The following is a 25,450-nucleotide window of genomic DNA, read 5'->3' as shown; positions in this document are numbered from 1 at the left end:
TCAGCCAAACGAATAAACTCTAACGTGTACATTTATTGATACATCTGAAAATCTTGTTTCACAAATATTTCACTTAAAATAGTATATTTTTAATGGAAGATGTACCATACGAAATAAGGAATTATTCAATGACACTTCTTGGAATTACACCAATAGCATGCATCTTCACTCTGAAAGAATTTTACGGTTCCTTGCAAATTCGTCCGAGCAACTTCTGTAAGAAACTCCACATAATGATTGTCAAGTGCTATTGTAGGCGTGCCCAATATTGGCGGTGACACAGAATTGGTTCTCTTAGCGTATTCAATGAGCAAATTATCAGCCTTTCCAGAATTTGAACAATCTTCTATCTGGTCCCAATCAATTTTGTGATCAATGGCACACTAAAAAAAATCGTGGAATGTTCACTTAACGCAAAAAGTGAGATATTATATCATATATCTTATAATCATAAACAATGTATTATATAATGTACAAGGAGTTAACATCAGCATAGCGTTCTTCATAAATTTTTTCTCGCATAGCCTTACAGAAAAATGATAAAAAATACGACTTTTGGGGCTCTTAGTGACCTTTGAATACCATCAGGAGTTCCTATTCATTGACCTTTCACCAATGTTACTGGAAGCTAGTAAGTTTCTCTGTAGTTATTAGCAAGTAATCCATGTTGCCAGGAACATTGTTCTATTTCATGAGGTGACGTTCATTCAAAACATTGTTTAGAATGACAGTCAAAACCGCTTCAGATCACGACCACTAGAAGTATTCTAAGGTAAGCTAAGGACTTCAGAGAGCTTCCAACAACAACAGCTTTGCCGGATTCCTTTAAACTTTTAATCGATCAGCATTGAAATGAAGAAGAGGAATGCACTGTTTGGGCTCCCTGAACACAACTGAAAAATCGACAAATTGACAATAGAGGAACAAGAACTATCGCGTTTGAAAAGACGCAAATGCTTGATGGAACTTAGAGTTACCATCAAATACTATATATAGAGGTGATGTAAATTCAGAAATATTGGAAAAATTGCAACGAAAAGATTAGTGAAATATAATCAATGATATCTGGCTTCCTGTACTCAATTCCTTCCATATCAAGTCCTTCGATTCGTCAGCACCCCACTAATGGAATGGATTTGTTCATTTTTTGCATTCTGTCTAGCATAAAAATGACGATTATTAGCGAACTTCAATTAGAGGATCTTCCAGCAGGGACTTCCAAAATTTGACAATTGACAACGGTCATCTTTGTTGAAGCTACATCTGTCAAATTATTTGTCATTCATTTAGTCTGTTTGCCAAATCCCTATGGACAGATATAGCATTTAACAACCCGTGCAAATATTGAAATTATTTCATCAAAACGGGTGGTCTGTTTGGGCAACGTGCTGTCTGTGAGAGTGTGCAGGAGAGTTATAGGCAGTCAATTTCATGTCGCTGACAAGAACTCAGCTTTTGGCAGACCACAACTTGGCGAACTTTGTGTCATGACTTGGACTTGCACCCGTACAAAATTTATCTGACTCAGGAACTGAAGGTGAACGAAGTATGTTCGCTGAATGGGTTCTGGAGCAGTTGACAGCTGACCGTAATATTCATCGAAACCACACACCACAATGGCCCTCAAAGCCAACGTTGCAGGTGAATGCGAATAAGCCACAAACCGTAGAAAGCCTCAAAGCCAAGATGAACATACCATCAGGTGAATTTAGCCTGATCTATGCACCAGTCATGTCAAATTTGACGTTCATCAGGAGAAGGCATGGCAGACATTTGAACGATGTTATATTCCACACATAATTTACAGATAGAGAGTCCTGAATGAAAGACCCCATATTTCGTGTTCAAAATAAAATTGAAAATAGCAATGATTCTCACTAGATTTGAATTAGTCTAAATTTGAAATCACCCAAGGAAAAATATACCATCGTTGGACTATTACCTGTTTCAAATTTATTTCACTGACTGGATTAGAGGAATTCATAGCACACAGTACAAATTCTATTCCAGAGTTTCCAACTCCTATATCCAACGCACAGGCCTGTACTCTATTTCCATAACACTCACTTTCTCCATGTTGACAAATAATGGTTACTTTTCCATCAACTACATCGATCTGAAAAAAAATCAACTGATAAACCATAAAGATGCCACTCTTGAAAAATATGACAAATTTTCTCGAGAGTAGTACTTGACTAGTAATTTTTTATAATCTTGAGTTGTTATGAATAATTTTCTAAAATAAAAGATTACGCCGCCGCTGGCCTTCGTAAATCAACTGTGGTCAAGATCGCCCTCAGCCCGGCCGGCGTTTCGCGTTTATCCAAGTTTTCGCGTCGTTTTTGGCGAATTTTATATCGCCTTCGAGGTACTTCGATTGCCATATATAAATGTTACCACGTGCACAGTATTTTGTATACAGTAATTTCATAAAGGCTGATTTGTGGTTTGAATTTTCCTACGCGCAGACCCACGCGTCGATGTCTTAGGTCTGCGCAAACGACGAGTTTAAGACAGGCATGCAAACCTTCCATAGTTGTCGAATTTCATGGGTTTCACCCAACCTACTGTGGTACATTATTTTACAACTCGTGAAAAAATGTTAATGGTGGTCTCTTATTCCATAAAATTCTGATTGCTGGAATATTACTGGATTGAGACGTTGGTTCTTAGAAATATTACACGTATTTTATTCGAAAATGATCATTTTGGCAAATCTACAATATTATGTCGGATAACGATAATTGTCACATTGGCAACAGTGCAAAATGCAATCATAACCTATTAAATACTGTGATTTTTGTTTATTTCGTAGTTTTCACGTGAATTAACTATCGACGGCACTAAACTTGCTTTTTAAAAAATACTTTTATTGTTACAAACTTGAAAATGAAAAATTACAGAAATACAAAATATATGAAATTATACGTGTTGTTGGTTTGATGAATAAAATCTGACTGACTCTGGATGCGAAGCTTCGAAGATGTGCGCTCCTGTGAGAACTGTCTTGTCAGCATCTGGAACAGGGTGGTGGTACTGCTAGATCAGCGGGATTGTCCTAGGTGGTGAGATAATTCCTCCCCCCGAAGATTCAACTATCATGCGCAGCGGGGTAGTTGAACAGTGGATAGATCGGTTACTTCATTTACTTCTTGTAATTGGTTCTCTTCTTGACTTGGCTTCTTATTGGTGCAACATCGAAGTACATTTTTCCTGTACAAGAAGTAAACTATCATTGATATGATCGCTAAGTAAACCACTAAAGTCCATATACTCGGTGATTGGTAAAGTCCGCCTTGGTTGAATGTTATTTCAGGATTGTTATCAATTAGCTGATTTTTCAGGTTTTGGAGTTCTTTCAGGTCAACATCGTCCAATTGAAATCTCATATTTACACTTCTTGGAGGGTTGCGATCTTGGTTCAATTCGGGAATCAATATTATTTGATTGCTATTGATTACATTTTCTTCATTGATTATTTCGATTTGATTCTGCAGCCTACTGGAATGTCAATTAAATAGGATCCAATTATTCTTTGAACTTCCTCTTGTTCATTACATTGTAGGTGGATTGTCGTTTTATTTGGAAATATCGCTATCCATTGGGAAGAGTCCTCCAGTTGGTTAGCTATTGGCTTAGTAATCCTAACATCGATTTGTCTACATGTGCAAGTGTCTTCCATCTTCAGGAGTTGCAGCTCACAGAGATTTCCAGTAATTTCTCTAATCGGCATTTTCTTGCAGACATAGAATTGTGGTTCTACTTTGACACAATCGTCGCTTTTAAATGTAAAATATTCTGAGTTCTTCAGTAAAAATGAATTTTTGAGTATAAGTGCCTTGAACTGACTTTGACTATATGTAGGGATTAAATATAAGTGATAGTAATCGAAAATGTATGGATATGTGATTGGAACATGAAAGAAAGGTTATTCTATTATTCAGAATAAAACATTCGATGTTTATGATTTTCTCTAATTTCAAGATGTTTTCTAAAGTAATATCAATAGGAAATTGATTCTTTGCAACAATACCGTGTAATTTAAGAAGTTCGGCGTATAAGTCAGTGGGTTTCACTATGCTTAGATGCATAATGTTGAGTTTCGCGAATGCTATAGAATTTTCAATGTCCTGTAAGGCAGAGTTGACTATTTCAAACATATCAATCATTTGGTTGAGTATATCGTGAACATATGCTCTATTTTCTTCATAACTTTTTGTTTGGAATATGGCAGCAATATGAACTATTTTTTCTTGAAGAAATTTTTCATTGTGAATTATTTGTTGAACAGTTTGATTGAATTTATTGATCAAATTGATTGAAACTGAATTTTGTTTCACAACACTAGAAGCCAATACTTTTTGGTTGTTTTGAAGTTCCCTAATAAGTTTTTCGTACCGCTCCCCGTCTTCTGCATCGAGGTTTCCTGTAATTGATTTAAATATCGAACCAATACCATTAATCAATCCTCTTTTGATTCGTTTGGGATTTGTGATTATTTCTTGCAATTTGGATTCAGTCTTGTCTTTTGTCAAAGTCAAAATTTTGATATAATTTTCTGTTTCAGCTGAGGAAATATTGTTTTTGTTTATACTGAGTGCTTCTAAAGTTTGTCCGTATTGGTCGTTCAGTTTTTGGATTTCAGTTATGAATGGATTCAGGTCATAGTAGTGTATCAGTGTGTGTGAGTATTGTTGAATTTTGGCAGTGCCCAATTTTAAAGGTATCATACCAGGATTGTTTTCCAGGTTTTTCAATGTTATTCTGTCTTGAAGTCCGAATACAAAAGGTATTCTGAAAAGAAATGAAATGAACTATTTATTAAAATCATAGCACTTCTTTCTTGGTCTTTTTAAATTGTCCATGTGTACTTTTTCATGATTTTCTGTGGAAACTGTCTTCATAGATTCGTCTTCTTTTGTGATAGTGGTTGGTTTTTCAAATTTGTTAGCGTGTTTTTGTCTCAAGTGTTTTTTCACGTACGTTTTAGAATTGGGTTTGAACATTTCTGGATTATCGCGCGTTTCATTAGATTTTGAAATAACCTTTTCTTTTCGATTCATTAGTTTTCTGTTTATTTCGGCGTAAAGTAATTTAGTTTTTTCTCGGTGGTCGTTTGTATAATCATTGAGAAGAATATTGTCTATGTCGATATCGAATGGATTTTCATTGGTTATATGTCCATTAACTATATCGATGGGTTTTAATTTTGTTGCAGAATGTATTGAGTGATTGTATGCAATTATAGCATAAACCATTTTCGTTTGAGGCGGTGTTTTAAGAAATCCTCTAGTATTAAGAAGTCTAATGTGTTCAATGAGAGTAGAGTGAAGTCTTTCAATTTGTCCGTTTGATTGGGTGAGCAGAAATGTACATTTACTTTGTGCAGTTTGAGAAGTTCTTCAATAACTGTATTTTTAAATTCAGATCCGTTGTCAACTATAATTTGGATAGGTACGCCATGATGTGAAAAAAATATCAAAAGTTTGTCAGCTATATCGGTAGCCGATAAAAAGGGCAAATGATATGCTTGCGCGTATTCCGAAAAACTGTCTATAATAGTAAGAAATTTATTTTTTTCTAAAGTATAAACGTCAATGTGGATAATTTCGAATGGTTTGGAGGCTGTCGGGGTTATATTCATTTTTGTTTTGATAGGATGTCTTTCGTATTTACTTCTTTGACAGATTTCACACTCGTTAATGAAGGTTTGGATAGAATCTTTCATATTGGGCCAATAATAAAGGGTTTTGAGTTTTTGTTTGATCTCGTCAATGCCTCTATGATTACTTTTTCCTTCGTGATATGCTTGTATTAGTTCTAAAGCTTCTTTTTTATCTGTGACATCGGTTAGTTTGAATTTACATCTTTTAAATTTTAATGAAGGCCATTTGAAATTTTGTCTAATTATTTCACAAAATCGGTCATAATTATCTGAATTTCCAAAGTAAAGATAATAAGGTATGTTAGGTGCGATATATTCTTTTACAAAATCGATTACGTCTCTTTCAAAGTTATTTAAAGAAAGCTGAACAGTCATTCTCTGTTTCTTCTCAAATAAGATCGTTATTTTTGGTTTAGATGGTGAATGAAAAACAGATTGAAAAATAATTTGGTTTTGACCAAAATTTACCGGGGATTCTGAAATGGGTATTTCAACAATTGGATTTTCCTCGGTATTAGTGTGTACGGTAACGTCATCAATTTCTTCAATTGGGTTTAGTTCATGTTTTTCAGGAGTTTGAGTAGATTCTGTGTCGGCATTAACTATCATAGAAATATTATCTTGAAGAGGTTTACCTATTTCTAATATATCCGAAGATGGTTGGTAGTCTGGGGTATTTAAGTTGGGGTTAACACTATTTTGGTTATCAAAAGTAATAGAGGGGCCGGCTAGACGTTCGGACTCTTCGATTATCTCGTCTAGTTCTTCCCAAAAAGTCTTTGACTCTTTTGTGTGTAGTTCAATGCGTGAAAGTGCATCAGCATTCGTATTGGATGACCCTTTTTTGTAAATTATATTATATTGATATTCTTCAAGTTCAATTCGCCATCTTAGCAATTTAGAACTCTGGTCTTTCGTTGAAAATAGCCATTGGAGTGGTTTATGATCCGTGACTATATTGAATTTCCTGCCAAAAAGGTAGGGACGGAAATATTTGGTTGCCCAGACAATAGTCAATAGTTCTTTTTCTATTGTACTGTAATTTGATTCGGAGTCGTTTAGAGTCCTTGAAGCATACGCTACTGGAAGGTCTTTTCCAATAGGTCCTTGGCTCAAGACCGCACCCAAAGCTACGTTTGAGGCGTCCGTTGTTAAATTGAACGATTTAGTAAAATCTGGATACTGAAGGATTGGTTCGTTAATTAGTAAATTTTTACAAGTTTCGAAACACGATAGAAATTCTTCGTCGTGGATGATCTGTGCACCCTTCTTCAAGCATTTGGTAAGTGGTTTCGTTAATTTTGCGAAGTTATTAATGAATAGTCTATAATATCCTAACAGTCCTAAAAATCCTTTAATTTGTTTAGTTGTTTTTGGAAGAGGAAAGTTCTTTATTGATTTAATTTCATCCGGATTTGGTTTGACACCGTTCGGAGTAACAATATGCCCAAGATAAGCCACTTCTTTTCGTAAAAATTCTGACTTATCGAGTTGAATTTTGAAGTTTGACTCTCTAAGTCTTTGAAAAACTGCTCTTAGCCTTTCAATATGCTCTTGGAGAGATGTGGAAAAGATGATTATGTCATCTAAATAAACTAAGCATTTTTCGTTTTGAATACCTCTAAGAATATTCTCTATCACTCGTTCAAAAGTCGCGGGAGCATTCTTGAGACCAAATGACATCCTGAGGAACTCGTAATGCCCATTTTCGGTATTGAATGCTGTTTTTTCGATGTCTTCCTCACACATTTCAATTTGGTGGAAACCGCTGGCAAGATCTAAAGTCGAAAAATATTGGCATCTACCTAGTTTATCTAGTCAATCGGTTATATTTGGCAAGGGATACTTATCATCAATTGTTTTCTCATTAAGCTTCCGGTAATCTACAACAACTCGCCATTTTTGTTTACCGGAGGCATCCATTTTCTTAGGGACGACCCAAATTGGGGACGACCAAGGTGAACTACTAGGCCTTATAATTTTTTGATCTAACATTTTTTGAATTTGTGTTTGGACTTCTTTTTTGAGAATGAATGGATATCTGTATGTCTTTGTATAAACGGGTATTTCGTCAGTTGTCTTTATACGATGTTTAGTTTTATTTGTAAAAGTGAGCGGTTCATCCTCATGGTAAAAAATATCAGAAAATTCTAAACATAATTTTTCTATCATTGATTTTTCTTCGACATTCAAATGGTCAGTTCTAATATTAGATAAGTCCAGCTTGCGTTTGTACTTCTCATCAAAATTGTTGAAGTTAAATTCTTGTATGCATGTTCTATCAAATTTTTCAACGACAATAGGTTCAGAGAAATCTAGTGTAATCTGATCCGTACTGTTATTTAATATAGTTGTTAGCGCTTCTCCGTTTCTCGCGATCGACAAACTCTCTGGAATTTCGCAGTTGTGTATCTTTTGATAAGGAATTATAATTTCACCGTCGCGTACAGATGTTTTTATCTTAATTACTTGTTCGTTTCGGGGAAGAATGGTAATGAGGTTCAAATCATTTTTTATTTTATGATAATGCAATTTGATTTGTGAATGAGGTGTTGTCAAAAATCCTTTGCTCAAGTTAACATTTGCTTGAAGTAGTTTCAAGTTATCAATACCTATCAATCCATGAAATGTATTGTGAAATTTGAATAAATAAAATTTCAGATTTCCAGAAACATTAAATACTTTTGAAATGGGAATGAAAGCACTATGTTTGTGACAAGATTTTTGAAATACGGTTGACACTATAAAAGGATCATTTTGGATTCTATCGGGGTATAGATTATAAGCTAGATTTGGATCAATAAAAGATTTAGTCGAACCTGTATCGACTAAAAATTTCAAATTATATTCAGGTAGAATTATATAGGGTAATTCACTAGAATTACTTGAATTTAAAGATATTATCACTGGTTCTACGTTTGATTGATGTCTTGGTTTATCAATTGAAAATTTTCATCAGGATTACATTCAGTATTTTCGAAATTTTCATACTGGCTCTGATTTTCAATTTCAGAATCTTGTGAATAATATTCGATATCATTCGTTTCTGTATTGAAAAGTTCCTCTGAGATAAAGTTTCTTTGTTGAGGTCTACTAGGAAATGAGGGACCTGGTTGATTTCTGTTGAACGTTTGCCTTGTTGAAACACTCATAGGTGTTTGACTGGGAAGATTCCGATTGGGATTGGGCTTGAAAACGTTCTGGTTATTAGTAGGTTGTTTGAAAACTTGAGAATTTCGGAAAAATTTTTGTTGTGGAACATTAGTTCTTGGTTGAATATTTATAGGCTGTGAAGGGAAATTGTTTTGTGGATGGAACTGATTATTTGAAGATCTATTTCGATTAAACGATTGACGATTTTGGAATTGATCGTTTCTTGTATTAGCATTGAAAGAAGTTCTTGGAAAATGAGACTGATTTGAATTTTGATTAGAATTTGATCTTATTTGGCTACTATTATGTCTTACAGAAACTCTGTTTGATTGGTTTTGATAATAATTGATATTTTCTTTTCGAATGATGAATTGCAAAGCTTCATTCAAATCAATAGGTCTCATACAACGAATTGTGGTTCCTAAAGGTTCTTTCAATCCAGATAAAAAACGTTTTTAAAGCTAATGAATTATATAATTTGCGTTTTAAAACTTTCGAATTTTCGTCTGTTTCATGAGAATCAATATAGCAACAAATCAGATTGAGAATTTGCAAAATTCGATCAAAAAATTGTTGGGGTTTTTCAGCCGGGTATTGTTTCATCATAACCATGTCTCTATTCAAACAGGCTTCATCGCGTTGATCTGCAAAATTCCTATACAGTGTGTCTTTCAAAATATTCCAAGTTGTTACATTTTTAATATTAACTACTAATTTAGCATTTCCTGTTAGTTTACTAATCAAACTATTCAATAGATATGTATTTTGGAAAGAGTTTGGATTTTCGGCATCATAAAAATGAGTAATTAAGCTATCACAAGTACTCAAATATCTATTAAGTTCATTTGGGTTCCCATCGAATTGTGAAACACAATTTAAATATTCGGGTTTGAAAACATTTGCCATTTCTGAAGAGTTTGAAATATTCAATTCTGGGTTTTGGTTATAAGATGTATCATTACTATTGATTGGAATTGATTGAGAAATTAAATTACTTCGATTTGAAAAGGGGTTTACAAAAACTCGATTGGTTCTTGGATTTGGGTTGGAAATAGAATTGTCTGAGTCAGCTAAAGACAATGATTGAAAAATATTTTCAAGCGACATAAAATCAGAGTACTCACAATAAAAGCAAGATTTTGGCCATCGCTTTCTTAACCACTATAAGGAGTCTGCCCTGGTTCAGCGATTTTGTCTTCACCAAGTGTCTCTTCCTTGCAGAAGGGGACGATGAAGTTCCTCTTCTCGAAAACAGCTTCGGTACGGAGTTTTCTGCAGGTCTTCGATTGACTGGGTTTCCTGAAGTTCTAGGAGCCGCTCTGCTTTCAACACCAACTTGTTCTGTTCACAAAGGTTCGATTGCCAATTAATCGTTGAAACGAAAATCACTCGTACGATACGCGTAATTTTGACAATCCTACCGACTGCGCCAATTAACTATCGACGGCACTAAACTTGCTTTTTAAAAAATACTTTTATTGTTACAAACTTGAAAATGAAAAATTACAGAAATACAAAATATATGAAATTATACGTGTTGCTGGTTTGATGAATAAAATCTGACTGACTCTGGATACGAAGCTTCGAAGATGTGCGCTCCTGTGAGAACTGTCTTGTCAGCATCTGGAACAGGGTGGTGGTACTGCTAGATCAGCGGGATTGTCCTAGGTGGTGAGATAATTCGTGTTCTAAGTTTTGTTGCATATACTTTTATTCGTTTGCTAGCAGTGGGTGTGTTTTTTCTGCGAAATAGTGAATTGCAAGATGTCTACACTTTTGGCCGAGTTTGTTTCCAAAAAACAATGCAAATATTGCGTAGTATGTTCAAGCAATTCGAGGGAAAATCCCCAATTGAGTTTTTTTAGGATTCCCAAAGATGATGCAAGGTAACTATCTTCTGAAACTGAAAAAAAACCCTTTACTGAGATTTTTTTCATAGGTGTGCTTCATGGAAGGCCATTTTGAAAGTGGATAAATTGAAGGAGTTCACGTCTGAAGAATGCTATTCCCGTTTTCGTGTCTGTTGTAAGCACTTTGGAAGTGATATGTTTGCCAATTTGCAGAAAAACAGATTGGAAAAAGAAGCAGTTCCCACCGGTTTTTCTGATGAAATAAACCCCTCAGAGCAAGGTAAAGTCAATCTAGAATAATGCAGTCCAGTAGTTAATAGTAGATAACTTTCTATTCTTGAAAGCAAAGCAATGAATTCCACCATACCTTTTTTTATTTTCAAGATAATTCCGTTGTTGATGATACTGGGATGTCGAACATTTCTGAGAGTGTAGCAGTCACCTCTTAAGGCAGGCAAACCTATGAAGATGTTACAGCTGATAATGTCAGTAGCAGAAAGGCAAGAACTGTTTCTCTTGCCAATACATCAACCGAAAAATGCAAAAGACTATTGAGTCCTGTTCCAGGCACCAGCTCGTCAATAGATTATGAAAATATTGAACTTCAATATTCCGATACCTCAGGTATGTATTATAAGTGTTTAATTAAGGCAACTCAGAAGTTTTTGTTATAAAATTCTATTTTTGTCTTAATGAAAAAATTTTTTAACCACATTTGCTACAAGAACCAGTCATGATAACTATTGATAAATGATGGTAGGTACATGCTTTTTTTTAAGGCAAATTTATTCTAAACTATATAGGTACAAGAATATGAAAAACTTCTACAAATATTTCCAACCCAGTTTCTGAGACATATTGAGTATCCGAAATGTCAACTCGGAGAAGTATCATATATGTATTCAAATTCATTTCATTAATTTTTTCAATAAAATCAATATCACGGAATCAGCAATACACGAAAATATATTTTTGAGTGTGATGGAATCACAGGTAGCTAAGTAAAGACAAAAAAATCATTTTACAACTTATATTTTGGAAGATGGTAGTGAAGATTGAGTGAAGTTTTGTTTATTTTGGCACATTATTAATGGACAAAATTATGTGGCATAAATTTTTATTTATCTAATAGATTAATCAAATTATCAAGAAGAATGATTCAAGCAATTCTTGATAACTGATATTTCTATGTGAATGTAAATAAAATGTGGTATTCTGTGTGAGACGAGTTTAAGTGGCATGGTTGACAAAGTAATCTATCCACTTTCATGCTTGACACACAGAAGGCAACTTTCACTCCCAATAATACAGTATATGCATTTTATAAACATGATAAATTACACTATGTACCATTTGCTCATTGAAGAATTCTGTTTAGCATTTTGGATTTTTATTGAGAATATTTTTGTTTCAGATGCTTACATTCAAACATCCACAAGTTTGTCTGCCTGCACACCAAGGAAACCGCACCTTCAAAATAAGATAAGAGACCTTCAAAGAAAACTCAATTCTAAGTCCACTCCACCAACCACATCAAATCAGCAAGATTCAAATGAAATGGAAGTGGCCTTAAAACAGTACCTTCCTGCCACAGAAGTATTGGTGTTGATGGCCAGGAGTATAAATCAGAAGTGGAAGCAGCAATTAGGATATTTCTTTGTTAATAATGTGTGCTCTGTCGAATACTTACATACAATACTTGCTGAATTCATACGCAGACTCAAAAATATAGGTTTGAATGTCATGGTTGTCATTTCAGATAATGGTGGAAACTTCCATAAATGCACCAGAGTGTCTGGAATAACACCAGACCACCCATATTCCACTGTTGACAATTCAAATATATTTTATATGGTGGATGTTCCACATCTTGTAAAATCCACAAGAAACAACTTTTTCAAGTATAAATTGCAGTTCGGTGGAAATGAGACATCTAAAAACTATTTACAACAATTCCATGAATTGGATATAAAACAGAAATTCCGATTAGCACCCAAATTAACAAATGACCATATTTATCCTAATAATTTCAAAAAAATGAAGGTTAAACTTGCCACACAAGTTTTTAGTTCGACTGTGGCAGCAGCGCTGAGCAGTTACATTTCCTTTAATATCATAACTGCACAAGCAATACATACTGTAGATTTCATTGAAAAAATGGATAAACTGTTCGACATATTCAATTCTAGCCGAAATATGGGTGTGAAAGAGTTCAACAAACCATTTGTAGGAAATGAAAAACAGATCTCATTTCTTGAAGAAATGAAACAATTATTTAAATCTATGAGGGTAATAGATGAAGCGGGCAAAGATGTGACTAATCGAATTAAATTCATAAAAGGCTGGCAGATAACAATATCAGCTCTTTTAGGTCTGTGGCCTGTTTTAAAACAGAATATCCAAAGTTTCCACAAGAAGATTCAACCAAGATTGTTTGGAAAACTTTTTTGGAAAGATTCGACAGTTGAGTGGAAATTGTCGAAATCCTACTTGCATTCAGTTTCAAAGAAGTTTTAAAAAGCTATTTGCCCTTAGTTTTTTTGAACATATTGAGGGAACTAATTGTATAGAGGACTTCGATGAAATACTAACTTCGCTCAAACCTGAAAATTTGAAAGAATATGAGGTACTAGTACCGAATACAATAAATCAATATCTTTTCCTAGATAGCAATGATTACACCAATCTACAGTTGCCTGAGCAGAACTCTTTCAGTTACATAAGTGGCAATTTTATGAAAAAATGTCTCGAAAAACACAAATGTGACATTTGCATTAACTATGCTAGAGAAAATGAATTATTAAGTGCAGAAACTTTGTACACGCAATTCAGAGCATATCCAAATGCAAAAAACGATACTTTTGGAAATCTACACACTCCAAATAAAAAGTTTATAGATTATTTGAACATTTTGGAAACTATTTTCAGTGAACATTTTCCAAACTTATCGATAGAACTTGGTGTTGGAAGGAGCATAAAACATAAACTCCAGGAAGTGCCTTTTTCTCATCCATGTTTGCATTTTCCAGTTGATTATTTAATTTCATTATATGTGCGGGTGAGAATTTATTATACGATTAAGTTCATAAATCGTAGTTTCAAAACTACATCGAAAAAAATTAAAGAAAACCAAAAAATACAAAACCTTCGACATTTGTAAATTTTCTCCAATACTTCTTAAATACCTAGTGTTTATATGTACCCACGACTTATTATACTTTAGCAATAGAAAAATTTGTTAGTTTTCTGAATAAAGTGTATTCAAAGCCTGAAGTGATGTCTTATTTAAGGAAGGTAGAAATAAACTATCGAAAGCTTGACGAAAATAAGGAGTCTTCTTTGACCTAGTACCAAAAATTCTGACTGCAACCCCACTAAAGCTTTTCCAGATTTACTATGGGCTATATAGTTTTATTTTTTTCTACTGTACTCATCAGTCAAGTCAGGAGGAAGAACGTATTTGAAATTATTTAGGGACTGCAGGACAGTTGCAAACATTCATTTTGGAAATGTCTATACCTTTGTATACATTGTATGGCATGTGTCTGACAAAACAACTACTTCTCTGGCAACTATCCCAACAGATGTTGAATTATATCTCGGACATACGTGCAAAAATCCTTTCTTTGAAGGAACAACTCTGCAAGAGCTGTCTACGAGGAATACCGAGTCCACAGTACACTTATATAACTATACTGTGCCGAGTCCCTGTGTGTATACAACCGTGATAGCATGGTCTGCACTGATGAGGAACACTTCAAAACGGTTCGCAGTTGGTTCTTTGTTCGAATCAGGCGAAGTCCCACTATTTGTCCTAGAGAGCTCTTGCAAAGTTGTTTCTTCAAAGTGAGAATCTTTGCAATTATGTCTGTTACGTATTGTATACACAACTCACTAGTAGCAACCTCATCCGCTGTTATTAATATAATCCCTCGCGTTCCCCTAATCTCCAAGAGGTCGTAACGCCACTGTATTTTGCTGCCAATTCGACGAAACGCGAGGATTCCAAGCAAAAAGGGATCAGTACAATTCAAGAATCCGATCGGTAGAAACCAACCAGGAAAAACGTGCGTATGTGTGCCACAGCAATACCAAAAAGGTAAGTGGAATTCTTCCTCTTGAAGCGACTTGTACCTAAACGAATACAGTCCATTGCTCTTCTCGAACAATATCTGAGGCGACTTGGATTCCGAAAGGTTAACAGTCGTAAGGTATTTTTGATAGTCAAATTTACATTATATAAGAAGTTGCTGACTAATAGGACATGTTTCATTTAGAATAACTGTTTTTAATCTACGCAGCAACTTTTCGGGGTTGATTAGACATCTAGACTTGTATAGATTCAAATATCAACATTTGTCAATATATGTCGAGTTATTAGCTAAAGAAGTAGTTGTTTTCTGTCGGAAAACATATATAATGGTATAGTCAAAATGCATTTGGACTTGTCAGTGATTTTATTATCAATTTTTACTTGGATAAAAGCTGGAAGCAGCAAAACAACCTATTATCTTACAGTGTAAATAATTCATAACTTCCGACTCCGAAAACTCTCACATACATTTATAGTTAGTACATACATACAAAAAAATTATTTTTGTATGATTGAACACTAAATACTTGATTACTTTTTTACTTCTTCAACTCCTGAATAGTAACTACATAATTCAGAAAGAATAGGCTCTACAGATTCCTTAATCTTGAGTGAATAATTCGATTAGGAATATTTTTAATAATTGGTCCTTAATATATTCGAATCGGCAAACTCGTCCGCCATCTTGAATTCTCCAATCAATAAATGAATATGCTATATTTGGCCCCAAAAATCACTACAAAGAAATTTCGCATGGATTCGTACCATGGTTCATGAATAACAAAACACGTTCTTTATCTTGTCTTTTTTCTTGTTGAAATGAAAATATATTTTGTCACATTCGGATATGAACATCTGCCGATTCCATGAATTTTTAAAATCTACTTGAAACTTAGTTCATCATTGCCCAAATGATCTGGGTTACTTCAATATTACACAAATGCAAAATTATCATTTGTACAATTTTCTCAGGTGCCCAACATGGTTTTCATAGACTGTTTTTTTTTGAGCAGTTTATATGAATAGTTGTTATGTTGAGCAGTGTATACACGCTTTGGTTGAGATTGTAGTAGGGAGAAATGTCATTAGTGTCAAATACGTCATCATTATAAAAAATGAAACTCCTGGACACCGACATCAAAGGGACCGATGCTGAGTGAAACTACTGTATACAGAAATACTGTGCCACGTGCATATCGAGTTGTCAAGTCAAGTTCAGCAGACAGTGCGGTACAGGGCGTGAGTAACAGTTAAAGTTTCAGTTGATAATCAAAATTTTTAGTAACCAGGAAGCGTACATTTACCTAGTTCACTAAGTAGATTTGAGAACTCTGGCGTGAAATGAATCTATCGAAAACACTTTTTCCATACTTGATGAAATCATTGTCTTCATCGCGCGTTTCGCTAAACAAATTGTTAGCTAAACAAGTGAGCATCATCAAGAGATGTCTAGAACTGTCATCTCATGATAATGCTAAGTCAGTTGGCGAAATGCACATCAAGAAACAGAAATTGAAATAATATCGTTGATACTCAATAGGCTTTGCACTGTATTGTGTTCACACCTCTGAACAAAAGCAAATTCGATAGTTCTCTGAAAATATTATACTAGAACGTTGTATCAATTTTGTTCGATTAGCAGTGATGTCAGTTGTTCACTGATTGTCAGTAACTGAATTACTTTTTTATAATGATACCCAAGGTATCCAGTCAAAGCGTGGTATAAGCGTGGAAATTAATTCATGATTTCATGAGAAACCCAAGCCGAAAATATATGTTTTTGTTATCGATCCCGAATAAACCAATATAACGATTCAAACGCATTCGTTAAATTATTTGCTTAGGAGGGTGATTAATATTTTTTGTACTTCATAACAGTATCTGCGTTAACAAGATTTGGTCTCCTGGAGGATCAGTCATAAAACGTATTTCTTTCATTTTTCAAACATATCAGTTTTGTTAAATAATTTCAAAGATTCTATAATTTTTTGATTTAACATTTTTGACCCTTGGGTCAAGTTTTAATCAATAAGTGTTTATTGTGTTCATTTTTCTTTATTTTCAATTGGAAACTTTCACGTTATTGGTATTTGTTTACGATGCGCACATTTACAACTTAACCCTTAATAAAAGGCGGCTATTTTTTATTTCTTCATGGCCTATATTTGGGTTCAAATACCGAGATTTATAAAGTTAACGTGACGTTTCTCTGCATTCCTATCTTTTTGAAATCATGGCAAATATTATCTACTTCTCGTTTACCAAATTTCGACCTAAGCACCCTTTTTCCAAGATGTTCGGGGACTACGTGACTTGACAATAATTCCAGCCCATCCTGATAAATTATCCTTTCCCAAAAAGAAATTTAGCGATAGGACCAAGTGAAATTGAAATTCAGTCTGCATCCGAGAATACTTGTAACAAGAGATACCGCCTTACCGCGTATCACAAAATTCGGTTCATCGTTTGCAAGTACCGTAGAAACACCTTGTTATAAGACATACCGTCTTACCAGATACCGTCAACAATACCAAACTCATCTAAGTTTTCACCACACATTTTTTTGTTGTGATAGATATAAGATATTAATTTATCTGGTCAAAAATTATTAGTGTTATCTAATTACTTTTTTTTAATTGTAAAATTTGGATTAGATAATTAATTAAATAACATCCATATTTGCAAAAATGTTGATCACCTGGAAATCCGTTCATTCACCTCAGATTCATTTCACTATGAAATTTCATTTTTGAAGTTTTTGCTGAAAATAACATATTCCTTGAAACTATTTTTGATACGTCTTTGAACTCATAGTTATTCACCTGTACAACCCCGTATTGTTGAAAAGAGCTTTTCAAAAAAAAATATCATCTTGTATAAAAAATATAGTGTTTGCGTTAAAAAAAATCAAGAAAAAACTGATGAATTTCGAATAACTCATTAATTTCTGGCACAACTCTTCAACTGATTGCTGAAGTCTTTTATGTTTCGGTACCATAGGTGTATATTCATGTCATCTAAATAACTTGTGAGTATTTAAGTAGTTATAGAAGTTTGAAAATATTCAGACTGTATAGGCAAAATTTGATCGTCGGATGACGAACATTACATTACATTTCAAATTCAAAGGAAAAACAACAAGAACAAAGTTTACGTTGGATCTATGAGAGCCTTACCACTATCAAGTAGCAGCAGATACTATATCGAAGAAATAATGAAAATTTTGTCATTATTTTCCGTTCGGTATCAAAAATATAATTGCTCTTGGCGAGCTGTGTATGAAAAATTAATTTCATCATGGTACTCTTTTCTTATCTTTTTTTTCCTCTCTTGTCAAAGGTGAATCTTTTGTCTTGAAAAATGTCTTGTAATGCGACAACATAATCACCCTCAACTGAAACGGAACTTATAGGTTTTCCACCCAACGGTGTCAAAACTATATTGCCTTACAAAAATCCACAAACCGGGAAAATGAATGCGTCCCATTGTGTCAGCTACTGGATCTCCTACCTACCAAATAACAAAATAGCTGACTGGGGAATTTGACATCTTACGTATTGCGGAACCAGGTTTAGTATCAAAAACTCCTTAGAGTTCATGAAACCAACAAAAAACTTCGTTCTTCGAGAAGGTGACATTTTGGTTTCTTTTGATATTAGTTCCTTATTTCCTAGCGTCCCAATTCCACAGACCTTGCAATACCTTAGGGAATTATTAGAGAAAAATAATTTCGATAATAACGAAGTTGATGAATTCGTTTCTCTAACTAATTTGTGTATGAAACAAAATCGTTTCCAGATAGAACGTTGCTTTTATGAATAACAGGAGGGACACCTTGTCCCCCTACCTGGCTAACCTGTTCATGAGCAAAGTCGAAATGGAAACCCTTGGATATGACTGAGGTATGTGAATGATGTTTTTGCGATATTCCATAACAAAAAATCAAATATTGAACACTTCGTTTCCTTTTCAAATAACAGACTTCCATCAATAAAATTTACCTATGAATTAGAAAATAAAGGACAACTTCCATTTCTTGTCATTTTGGCAGTGATCAAAAAATATTACAAAAATATCAAAAAATACTAGATACGCACAAAATTTACCACTACCCCGATTAAAGAAATGCTATACACAAAGAGCAATATATTATTTTGCACCAAAATTGTATATTATACTGCCAAAAGAAACAAGGGATATCCCAAACTTCAAAATCTATAAGACAAATATCAATCACTAAAAACGATATACTCATTATCACTCTACTGAAAAACGCATCACTATAAGAAATATGAATGATTCTCAGAACTGATTTTATAAGATATCTAAATACTGTAAGTTACCAAGTACCCTTGTCCTTAATATTTTCTAAAAAAGTTAACTTTATGCTATTATATTTTATCGAATACTCAGTCAACTGCTTAGAGTATTAGCTATATTAGCGTGTTACAACAGGAGTTTGAGAATGTTATCGATCCGTAATTCTTTAGAGCAGTTTATCCCTCGACGAATCATTTTGGATTCTACTTCTTTTATCCAGACAAGATAGAAAATTTCAATCAGGTGGCATAGGATACTAGGAAGTTTTTTTTTGCTTCGATCCCACAAGGGCTCTTTGATGAATGCATTCATAATAATTATAATAATAATTCTGCACTGAACCATGTTGACACAACTTTGTCATCGATTTGGAACCTGCTCTGCAAAAGAGCTACATTTTAGCTACAAATACTGAGGATACCCATAGCCTCATGTTGACAGAATTCTACCATTCTTGGCTCAATGCGTCTCCTCATGGTATATGATTCTGAGATCCAATCACTCACCACATGATATAAGCAGTGATCATTGTTCACTAATGTCGACACGTCCTCGACGTGTATGAGGATGTCGGGAAAAGGTCCGACCGGCAGAACCCGGAGGATCAAATATCAATAAAATGCGTGACATTATCACTATGGAGATAGAGCTTCATGTGCTTTAAAAATTGGTAGCGCCCCAAGATTGATACCAGAATTTTTCCAACCAATATTTCTGTCGTACCTATATTATTAATATCATCATTATTGATTTTTCATTATTATTTACTCACTCTACTATTTCCATAAGGTAACAGGTCCACTTTTATCTTATCTCCGATTTGATAGTAAGCTGGACCGAGCTGATTTTTGAAAAAATACACACAAGCTGGGCAGAGGGTTTCATAGTAGACGGATACAGTCGTAGGATTTGCCTGAAACAACAAAAGAGTAACACAGGGTTGGTGGAGAAAATTGCAAAATGGTTTATTTTAGAATACCGCCTTATGCCTTAATCGAAGATAATCTAAATAAGAAAGTATATATTCGATTTAACATCCAAATATTCTTGAATTGTCATAGGAGACCTATAATATGGGTTTTGAAAAGTGGGTTGAATGGTTTAATTTATTGAGCAGCATCTGTCCTCACATAGGCAACAACCCTCAAAAGCCAAAATTTGTACGAGTTAAAGATTAACTAGGTCTTTCTTTCGAAAGTGCGATTTTTAGCACGAATATAAACGGTACTACTCCAAATATGCTAGGTTGAAACTGAATATCTTCCCATAATAACTGTTGAATGTGATTTTTCAAATGCATATGACCTCTGATCCATACGTTCCACATAAAAAATTGAACAAAACAAAAAAAATTCAAACAATTTTGTTGCTACCTTCACCCATCAAATTTGAGAAACATGTCTCGAAAACACTCGAAAATCACGTTTTCTATGCGTTTTACGATAACTCGCAGATCAAAAACAAAATATACAACCACCAAAATTAATTTTCTTTCTCATGAGATTCATCAGGACCTTTTTCCAATACTTTTCACTGAGGTGAATCCGCCCCATCCTGATTAAAATTTCAAATGTATTGGAATTTACTATTAAAAAATTGTGACATAACGTTTTCGTCATGATATGACGATGTACGCTGTCTGTTCAGGAAATGAGGCGAATTTTCAGTTTTCTCAAAAAATATCCATTTATTCATCAATTTCCATTTCGTTCCCTTCAGAGTAGTCCCCCTCAGATGAAATACACTTACACCAGCGTAATTTACAATCCTCAAAGCAGTTCTGATATACACTTTTTGTTATGCCCTTGAGCTCGCAGCGATTCGATTTCTATCTTTTAGAACTTCGCAAAACGCCGTCCTTTCATGGGTCTTTCAATCTTGTGAAGGAGTTAAAGTCGCAGGGGACCAAATCAGGGGAATACGGTGGCTAAGGCATGATTATGGTGTCGTTTTTAGCCAAAAAAATGCGAACAAGCAATGACGAGTGGGCAGGTGTATGATCGCTATTCTAAAGCCATGAATTGTTTTTTCACAATACCTAACGTTTTCTTCGTATTGCTTCTCGCAAGCGGCGAATAACTTCAAGATAATACCCCTTATCGACCGTACGACCATGTGGCAAGAACTCCTGATTCACTATGTCACAGTTGTCGAAAAAACAGTGAGCAAAACTCTGACATTTGATCTAATTTGGTGTGCTTTTTTGGACTTGGCTCTGCAGAGCTTTTCCAATGGGAGGATTGAACTTTGTTTTCGATGTCATAACCATATACTCATAATTCATCACCAGATATACCTTTCTAAGCACGTCTGAATCGCTGATGATGTTATTCAACAAATTCTGAGCGATGCCCATACAATGCCCACACGAAAACAACAGGTAAAAACTGGTCAGAATAGCTTCCAATACGGCTGAAATTTTACTGGCTTTTTACTGGCCTCAACATAAATACACATGCAAAACATAACTTAAATATTTTCAATATACAGGGTGTAACTGAATAAGTGTGAAACATTTAAGGAGGTGATTCCTCGTCGGAAAAAAAAGGATCTTTCATATAAAGAAACTTCATTGGAGCATCCCTTGTTAAGATACAGCCCCATAAAAGGGGTACATAAAATTTGTATAACAATTTTTTCACATGCACTGAAAAAGTTACAATATTGAAATTGACCTGACGTTTTGTACTACCAAAAAGACACTTAGCCGGTAATTTAATTGGTTTACCCCATGGTTGTAAGGTGTGGAGAATGCAATCCTTAAATGTATTTCCAATGTAACTTTTTGTCTTATTATTTGTTTACCATTTAAAAATTTATTTCCGATAGCCTGTTTCATTCTAAAAAAAAAGCTCTCTTGGGTTTTTTGTCCAAAATGAACCATTTCGCAGCAAAAAAATATTTTAGGAACAACTACAGAGATACATCGTCATAAATGCGAACTGGATTTATTGTTATTTTGTAATTAGTACCTGCATTAAACGATTGGAAATAAACAAAACTAATTTATCAATAACAAAACGTACAACATGTAGAAATCATAGTTAATGTTCAATATGTCTACCTTCAGACATTACGCATGCGTCTAGACGTTGGCGCATTGAGATACGTATTCGCTCAAATATTCCTGGAGTCTCTCTGATTACCCTGCAAGCATCGATGATGCAATTTCTACATCGCGAACAGGAGTACGATAAACCAAATGCTGTAAATGGCCCCAAATAGAGAAATCTAGAGGATTGAGATCCGGGGATCAAGCGAGCCAGTCAAGTAGCCAGTGCCTGTACTCGTTGCAGATGGTAAGGGTATAAGAGTTGTTCCTTTAAAATTCTAAATACCGTCATATGATCAACATTTAGCTGGAAACCAATCTTTCTAGTACTGGTAGTAAGTTGTTCTTCAATCAAATTAGGTATTGCTTTCTCAAGCTGTGGTGTTCGTACTTCTCAATGGCGACCACAGTCCTGCGTTCTTTTGTCGTAATCGTTGATGAAGTCGAGCAAATATTCTAGGTAAAGGATGCTGCCGTTGAGGATACATTTCAGCATATCTTCTAGAAGCTTCTAACCCATTCCCTTGCGATAGACCGTAAACGTAATGCATATTAGCCATTTCCTCATTTGTGTATCCCATTTTAATAACGAGTGAATTATTAAAGTAACAAATTAAGTTCAGAACAACAACACAGAATTAGTATTAATTCAATTTCGAAAATTCACAAACTGACAGCGTCATACCAATTTAATTGTCACTATTGAATGATATTTCAATAGATGTCCAAATATTCAATTGCTTTGTCAAACAGAAAGATATTATCTCCATATACAAAAAAGATCGATTCAGATATAATGAACGAGTCCCTGGAAAGTGCAAAAAAGCAATAAACTGATACATTTGACACCAAATCAAAATCAAATCAAATCACTTTATTAATTCTGTCGAACTTACAAAGTTATAGGATAGGTCAAATAGCATTTTGTACATACATACCAGATACTGCTTGTATTGACAAGAACTCTCCGACTTTGGCCAGAGGTGTTCTACGAAAAAACAAACGCAACAGAAACCATTTTGTTGTTGGTAACAATGGTGATACAAGCATTGAAGGTGTCCCAAGCATACCAAATTTCATGGCACAAGATTGAATCCGATGACAAAAACTGAGGTCTTCGGTGAGTTAATTACCCCTGAACACCCAACCTTTTATGGTTCAATCAAAGGTTATTACGTGAGTAGATTCTTTCAGAAACGCGAAACCAAAAATCCTACACCGAACTAATGTTCTATCCAGACCTATTTTCACCTATTTGAAACACATAGGAGGTTATGCACTCATAAGGAATGTTTGTAAAACTTTTTACCATAATGGAAGTGTTGCACTTTCTGCTCCTTATGATTTGCATTGCTCAGAAATCAAGTTGAATGAATGCTGCTGAAGTGCTTGAGAATGGTTTAACAAACCGAAACCGGTCGTATTATTATTATTATTACCATCCAAAATGTGATCATTATATAGAGACACATGTTTTGATATTGCATCTACTTGTTGAACCCTTTCGCAACAGTTGAAGAACTCATAGGATGAATATATTTGGAGATTTTTTTTTAAATTAGGACATACTCAGACGGAAGACTCCAAATTTTCATTCAACATATGCATCGAACAAGTGCTTCAATTATTTTCAAATTGTTTTCATTAACCAGAACTGATTTTTTTAATGAATCAAATAATGTATTTATTATTCAGATAAATCGGTATCCCGGGACAACTGCAGTATAAAAATTGATCCTTAAACCAATAACACTGATATTCCAAAAGTACTCACACCATTGGCAGAAACAAACAATGCCGATAATACTAACAGAAACCACATTTCTAAAGGCCTTGAATCAGTTGTGGAACGAGAACAGAAAAAATACAATAATTATTCTAAATTGCACCTCAATATATAGGTATTTTATAGATCCACCTGACCAATGAAATGGTTCATAGATAATCAATTCATTCAAGCAGTTCAAGTTACGTAATATTTCATCATATCAAGTATTTAGTGGATATCACAAGCATTCAGTTGTATCTCATTAACAACTTTTCATATTTTTATGATAGAAACGATTGTTTGAGTCTGTTTTCCAGACTATTGTACGTATGTATGTTTTTATTCGAATCTGAATAGTAACAATTGAAATCACGTTGAAGAACTATATTTAAAATAGACAGATATTTTCAGCCAATATAAGTCTAAACATATTTATACCACGCAACTAGGTCTCTAACCTCGTTGATCGTTTTCAAAAAAATATACAGTATGATTGTATCAGAAAATAAATATTCAGAAATGGAATATCAAAACATTAATCTCTCCCAACGTACCTACACAGTAGTACTCCTTGGTACAGTCTTCAGAACTGCAATATAGAATTGCAGAAGTCTGTTGAAAATGTTTCAGTTTGAACGTTGATATGCTTCGAATATGATCTTATTGTATTCAGTAAAAGCACTCGTGAATCATATTGCATTTTATAATAAAAATCATTTTTTAGAATTGAGATTAATGCAATTTCAATTCCAATTATTACGAAATCAACTTCATTTCTCAGAAAACAAAGCGATGATGATGAAAATTAATTGAGCAAAATATATGATAATCAGTTCTATTCAATATCATACAAACCGTCACTTCAACAATCCACAAATTCATGACGCGTGTTTCAAGATTTAATAGTTTCTTTAGGGGTGTTCAGTACCAACTAACAATTTCTACATGATGTTTTATATCATATAGTAATTTAAATCCCAATAAATATTAATAATTACAAATTTCTACCCAATAAACTTCCTACTAAATATATGTCCACCTCTTTGAGATAGACATACAATTGGCACCAGGGTGACTTCATTGTCCACAATATTGAATGGCTCAAATTTTTGAATATCAATGGACGTGAAGCTATGGCTTCTGCAAAAAGTAGCGGATAATAAATGGGCCAACCGAGATTCTTGACTGTGATGAAGAGTACGTCAGTCTTCTGATTCTATACCTAACAACCAATCCAGGAATTTACACAGTCACCGTAGGGTCTCCATTGGGATCTTCTGACCACAAACCCATTTCAGTGTTGGGTGAATTACCGGTGAATGTTGGGGAACAATCTTCAAGAACATTTTCGAAATTTTCCCTAGTAAGATCCATCAACTTGTGCTTCTGAAGTCACGGAAATCATTCTATCACCCATGAATGCATACAGCGTGACTCACGGTCGATGGTAGGTTAGACGTTTCTGGAAAATGCAAGACATGATTTTTCTGAAAATTTCACCTCTCACATTTCCTTACCTGTTCTATCGATCTGAAATACTTTCAGCATT

At 34.3% G+C, this 25,450-nt stretch overlaps 1 protein-coding gene across 1 annotated transcript; it reads right to left on the bottom strand.

The window, feature by feature from the left end:
* Positions 1-13: 13 nt before the first annotated feature.
* LOC111516651 (gamma-interferon-inducible lysosomal thiol reductase-like protein) lies at positions 14-24,064 on the bottom strand. The gene is made up of 4 exons (XM_074182685.1): positions 23,908-24,064; positions 19,854-19,994; positions 1,943-2,116; positions 14-383 (listed from the first exon to the last, which is right to left on the bottom strand). Exons 1-4 carry the CDS (start codon positions 23,953-23,955, stop codon positions 126-128), a joined length of 621 nt encoding a protein of 206 aa, XP_074038786.1. The 5' UTR covers positions 23,956-24,064; the 3' UTR covers positions 14-125.
* Between the last annotated feature and the right edge of the window lie 1,386 nt (positions 24,065-25,450).

Source organism: Leptinotarsa decemlineata, unplaced genomic scaffold (assembly GCF_025532065.1).
Source record: "Leptinotarsa decemlineata unplaced genomic scaffold, Ldec_3_MD MMD2_tig00026328_RagTag_RagTag, whole genome shotgun sequence".
NCBI lineage: Eukaryota > Metazoa > Arthropoda > Insecta > Coleoptera > Chrysomelidae > Leptinotarsa > Leptinotarsa decemlineata.
The sequence above is the reverse complement of the archived record's forward strand: the minus strand, read 5'-3'. Positions and strand labels throughout refer to the sequence as shown.